General features: G+C 45.8%; 1 protein-coding gene across 1 annotated transcript; it reads right to left on the bottom strand.

Annotated features, from left to right (window-relative positions):
- Positions 1-3,374: 3,374 nt before the first annotated feature.
- Positions 3,375-4,844, bottom strand: LOC115333187. The gene is made up of 6 exons (XM_040211255.3): positions 4,758-4,844; positions 4,535-4,645; positions 4,200-4,448; positions 3,971-4,142; positions 3,637-3,785; positions 3,375-3,556 (listed from the first exon to the last, which is right to left on the bottom strand). The coding sequence occupies exons 1-6, from the start codon at positions 4,819-4,821 to the stop codon at positions 3,375-3,377; spliced, it is 927 nt and encodes a 308-aa protein (XP_040067189.2). The 5' UTR covers positions 4,822-4,844.
- Positions 4,845-6,026: the final 1,182 nt, after the last annotated feature.

Genomic DNA, 6,026 nt, shown 5'->3' with positions numbered 1-6,026 from the left:
TTTTCCAGTCCAAGCCTTCTGTGAAATCCTTTTTTTACTTGGCTGTGGAATGCTTTTTGAGCATGCACAATGGATCCCCTGCATGGAATATTCTAGGCCTCCATAGCCCAGTTACCCTGGATTTTTCCTCCCGGTGGTAAATAGGATCTGCTTATATATTTCAGTGAATACTACGATTGTTAGTTTATATTGTCGTTATAATTGGCAAGTATACCCTCACATCATGCAAATACTTTGAAGAAATGGCACAATTTCGGTCGGGTTTTTAGTTAGGCATAGTGCAGTATTCTAGTTACATCGACCCATGTATTGACCTCACAATGCAGAAATCATCCAGGGGATCACAAAATTAGTACTACCATCGGCATCACTTGTTTTCAATTATGAAATTATTTCCTTTTGGTCATGCAAATTTCTACACCTTCCAGGTTCTGGTACCGAGAAGTCAAGTTGTTGGAAAATTAATGCAGTTTATTTCAATCGTAAGTTTAGCGAATGTGCCTTACTTATTTGCAAGCAGGTCAATAATGACAGAAGACAAATGTTGCAGACGGGGGGAAAACCGTGGTGTAGGCTGGAAAATGCAGCACTGTTTTTAAATTGCCATAAAAAACTTCTGTTAATATTTCCAGTGTTATATGCAACCACCCCACTTATGTTATTGCTGCATTATCAGCCTACCTCCTGGATGAAAACCCCATTTATTGGAAACACGGGCGGGCTGCCCCGCCTCGGTGCAGTCTCCACAGCATGTCCGCTCATCAGCACATGAAAAGAAAGATGGATAAGGCATTGTGTTACAGTCTTCAGAAAAGTGTCGGTTGGGTTCCGAAAATGCTTCAATTTTCTAAAACTGCTGCGATGGGCTAAGCTTGTGAACTGGGGATGGGATCTCTGGTGCAGAACTACATGCTATTCAAAATAGCACTTGATCCGCCTTCATTGTGGTGTACCCACAATGGATATGACAATACGGTCACCGATTTCCTCGATCTTGAAAGCTTGCACAAATTATAGCTAGGATCCTGCGTTCTTGAATTTAATTTTTTTAGCAAAATTAGAGAGTGTTTTGTTTTTTGTTTTTTTTTTTTGAACCATCAATTTGGAGCTTCCATTTATGTACGCAAAGTTCGGAGTCTTTCGGCATTTTCGATGAGGCAAATGAAAGGTAGAAAACAGCAGTTTGTGAATTTAGTAAAGCAGTATTTTCATATGAGAGCCGTATTCATCTACTGTCGTAGAGGGCCTACCTCATTTTTATTATAAGGGGCTACATGGCAACGGAAGTTGACACTGCAATAAGAGGAGAATTGCAAAAATTGTTCGAAGATTCCGGGAAATATAAAGACTGGTGGGGCTTATAACAGCTGGCAGACCGAAAAATTGAGTTTTTCAAATGAATCTGAATCAGCAAAATTTTAACGGCTAGTGTTTTTTGGAGTTTATCAGGTTTATCTGAGAACGCAGAACCCTAATTACAGCTAATGGACTGGGAAGAATTATAGCACTGGCCTGTCCTCATCTCCTAATGCCTCTACTGTTGGCACTGATGTGCCAACAATAGAGGTGCACCATGCTGGGCTTGAAAAATCCGGCTTGAGAGGGCAGTTGCCAATGCTTGCATCTCTCCATTACGCTTGATCGTGGCCCTAAAATAAAGCATGATCAATAGAGGAGATCTGCATTTCTGTGAAAAATGATTGCAGACAGATCTAATGTCCTCCTTACTGTCGGTCAGGGTGTCCTAACGGAAAATGGTGATCCATTTTGCAGCTCGGCTGTTTTCTCTTGGGTCTGTCTGCTTGCATTCGCCGTACGTTCTGCAAAACAAAGCGGATATTGCCTACCATGGTAGTTTTTATTAGGACGAGGCTCCTGTGTGCTTACCACTGGCAGCATGAAAGATCCAACCAGGTCTTTGCTGCCTGCTGCTGTCCGCCTCGTTGACAGACTTTCCAACCTACAGTGAAAATTCAGACTGTTGCATAATTACATTCCTAGACATTCCAAGTTGGGCTAGATGGCGTTCACACTGAAGTTAGTGTCGTCCTCACCGCAAGTTGAGCTGTAGCCTTGAATCTCGCTGTTTTGTGACTTTTCTGTGACTTCGACATTGCCACCGGCTAAAGTTACTTGCCCTCTTTTGAGATAGGCATGCCATGACCAGCTTGATTAGGCCCTAAAATGGAACATTCTCATGAGGAGAGATCTGTATTTCTGTGAAAAATGATTGCGGACAGATATAATGTCCTCCTTACTGTCGGTCAGGGTGTCCTAACGGAGAATGGTGATCCAATTTTGCAGCTTGGCTGTTTTCTCTTGGGTCTGTCTGCTTGCATTCGCCGTACGTTCTGCAAAACAAAGCGGTTATTGCCTACCATAGTAGTTTTCATTAGGACGAGGCTCCTGTGTGCTTACCACTGGCAGCATGAAAGATCCAACCAGGTCTTTGCTGCCTGCTGCTGTCCGCCTCGTTGACAGACTTTCCAACCTACAGTGACAATTCAGACGGTTGCATAATTACATTCCTAGACATTCCAAGTTGGGCTAGATGGGCGTTCACACTGAAGTTAGTGTCGTCCTCACCGCAAGTTGAGCTGTAGCCTTGAGTCTCGCTGTTTGGTGACTTTTCTGTGACTCCGACATTGCCACCGGCTAAAGTTCCTTGCCCTCTTTTGAGATAGGCATGCCATGACCAGCTTGATTAGGCCCTAAAATGGAACATTCTCATGAGGAGAGATCTGCATTTCTGTGAAAAATGATTGCAGACAGATCTAACTTCCTCCTTACTGTCGGTCAGGGTGTCCTAATGGAAAATGGTGAACCATTTTGCAGCTCGGCTGTTTTCTCTTGGGTCTGTCTGCTTGCATTCGCCGTGCGTCCTGCAAAACAAAGCGGTTGCTTACCATGCAAGGCTGTATTAGGACCAGGGTGTAAGATAGACAGGTGGGGAAACGAGAGCCAAATGAGCGACCGGATTGTGTACCCCTCGGTTTTCTCTTTTTCTGTGGCGCCATCGATGTGGAGCACCGCAAACTCTCACTCCAGGTGGGCGACCGGTGGCGACTGGCTAAACTGACGGAGATGGTTTCACGTGGATTTTCAATAAAGACTGTCGTGCTCTCTGTTTATTTTGCGCACTCTCCCATAAAGTTCCATGCAAATCCGATTCCGATTTTTTTCCTCTCGCCGCAGCGCCATCTGTTGCAAATCGGGGGTACCCGCAAGCAGACGAGTACACAATCCGGTCACGGCGCTGCGGTAGGCTTCTATGGGCCGTTTCCTTACCTGCTTATCCTGCACCCTGATTAGGACCAAGGTCCTGTGTGCTTACCTGCGGCAGCATGGAAGTCCCGACCAGGGATTTGATGCCGTTACTGGGGCCTCTGGCCGAACCTGGACATTCGTGCTGCCACGAGTTCCTCTTTTGGAGGCCTTGTGTAGGCTGCAGTCATCGGTGCCGGGAAGACGACGGTGTTGGCCTTCGATGCAGCAGCCAGGGACCGCCACTGTTTGCTGCTCTCCATTGCCTCCTTGATGAGCTTTCCAACATACTCTAGAATTCAAACCTTTGCATGATAACATTCCTAGGCTCTCTGGACAAGGCATTCACACTGAAGTTAGTGTTATACTCACTGTAAGTGGGATCCGTAATCTCTGGTCGCGCTGTGTGGTGGCCCTTTCGTGCTTTTGATGTTACGACCGACCAACGTGGCTTGCCCTCTCGTGTGACGGCTTGGCAGCGGTTTGAGTTTTCGTTGAAATGGAGGATTGCAAGTCGAGTCCTGCAAGATGGTCACATTTCAGTGATGGTAAAGTGTGCCACTTACTAAGAGTGGTTATTCTGGCATCAATCCAATTCCATTATCTGATCATTAGGAAGAGACTGTCAGGTTTGTCGCATTGTAACCAATGGACTGGATGAAAGTGTCCAAACAAAGGAAATGTGATTGTAAATTGGTTGACTTACTTTGCAAGCATGCCTTCTGGGCTGAAAGCCTGGGACTTCGGGGCGAAGTCTATCAGGACGCTGTGGAACGCCTCCAAAGCATATGTCTGGCCATGTGGAGACATCTGTGCAAGGTCCTTCAGGAGCAGTTTGTTGCCAGTGATGCTCTTGAATTGGTTGTAGGCCTGCGAGTCTGAGGATGATACATGTTTTAGAAAAACCACCTTCATTTGTAAGAACAAAAACATACTGGGATCCATCCATGGTCGCGTTGGCTCTGGCATGTCACCATGGAGGCACCTTCCATAGGTTCCTTCGTTTGTTGATTGTTTGTTGATGACATGGTTGTGTATGCTGAGCCAGATGTCGATGAGCAGTTTCTCGTCGCCTCCTGCAGCCCTTGCTGACCAGTACATATGGTTTGTAGCTGTCTGGATCCAGATTTGCAGGTCTTGGCATCCAGCCCGTTTGCTTGCTGCTGTCAGCTTCTTTTTCACACCTAAAATTCAGAGTCGTGTCAGGGAAACCTGCAGCGTGATCGCTGGAAAATAAAAGCTACACGAATGGCCTGTTAGGATTGCTTACTTTTGGAGATGTGCCATATGTCAAAGAAGTGGTCAATCCCGGGTTCGTGCGTCTTCATGTGCTTTCGTGTGGCAGGGTGACGGTCAGTCACCAACGATCGGATCTTGATACCTGCACCATTAGGTTTCCGAAGATAGCAAAAGAATAAGTGATTATGCCAATTTGAACAGAGTGCCTGAAAGGCCGCCGAGTAGTGATATACATGAACTAAGCATGAACATACCTTTCTCCTTGAAGAATTGCAGCTGCTTGAGGAGGCCCTCCTTCTCCATGTTGACACTGGCCATGACCTGTTCAGACTAAAAGAAGGTGTGAAATGAATATTTTACCAAAATAGTGCATAGCAGTGAAGTAACTGATGACATAACACAAGAGAAAGATTATGAGATTGTTGCAACTGGTTCACGTAAATCTGACTACTTGCCTCTTTTAGCTGGACCTGGACAGAGTGTAGAATCTTGTTGATTTGCTCGACATGGACTGTGTACGTCAGGTACTTGGCACAGAACCCAGGGGAGTCAAATCTCCCGTCAGCAGAGATGTCCACCTCTTTGTTCTGCAACTCGTTGAGAAGTTCTTGTTGCTCTTGCATTCAGACCTGTTCATGCAGATAAATATTGCTTTAGAAAGGCATGGAGCATACTACAATAGTCCCATCTGTTTATGTATGCATAGTGTAGTGTTGTAGAATGAATGACTGAGTGAAAGAAAAAGGAAAGCACAATGCAGCGAGTTTGAATGTGACTTAGATTGTGCTAGGTTGTGATTTGTGTTTTTATGTTTGTGTATTTCATAAAAGAGGCAGCAGGCCGCCCGTTACCTCGAAGCTGCCCTACCCTTTTCCATTCTAACAACCACCCTCTGTCTCTTGACTCTCACGGGGAACCTGACTCACTCAACCCAATGCCAGACAGGGAACTGCCCCAGGACACTACACATAGCAGAAATAAATTAAAGTATCGTGGATTTAGTAGCCCATGGCACATATGTAACATGATGTATAAAATTTTATCTCTTAGCACTATACCATTGAAGTGGCATACTACAAGAAGATATTTATTCATTTAACCGAAGTGTGACTGGGGCTCCAGTTTTGTACCTCATTGGAAAATTGGGTATATGGGAAAAAATGCAGCTGCAGTGTCCCGGAATATTGCTCACCTTGTAGATTGCAGGTAAAGCGAAGCCCTTCCGATGCTCGTAGAAGCTCGAGTCGGAGATGACCTGCACGTTCATATGGCGTAGCATCCGCAGCGTAGGGGCAATCTTCACTCCAGAGAAGACCAGGTGGCTGGTCAGCAGTATGTTCCCTGCTGGTCTGCCGTTGACGATTGGCTGGCTTTTCCATGTGCGCACGTGCTCCACAGGGCAGATGCTGTAGACTGTGATCAGTGTGCCGGTAGTTTCGATCGTTGTTTGGCACAGTCTTGAGCACTCTTGGCACGTCTTGAAAAGCTCCCTTAGGCAGCTCTCGAACACCAGAAACTGGCGC

Source organism: Ixodes scapularis, unplaced genomic scaffold (assembly GCF_016920785.2).
Source record: "Ixodes scapularis isolate PalLabHiFi unplaced genomic scaffold, ASM1692078v2 PGA_scaffold3__209_contigs__length_174095766, whole genome shotgun sequence".
Lineage (NCBI taxonomy): Eukaryota > Metazoa > Arthropoda > Arachnida > Ixodida > Ixodidae > Ixodes > Ixodes scapularis.
Note: the sequence above shows the minus strand (reverse complement) of the source record. Positions and strands in the feature narration are given on the sequence as shown.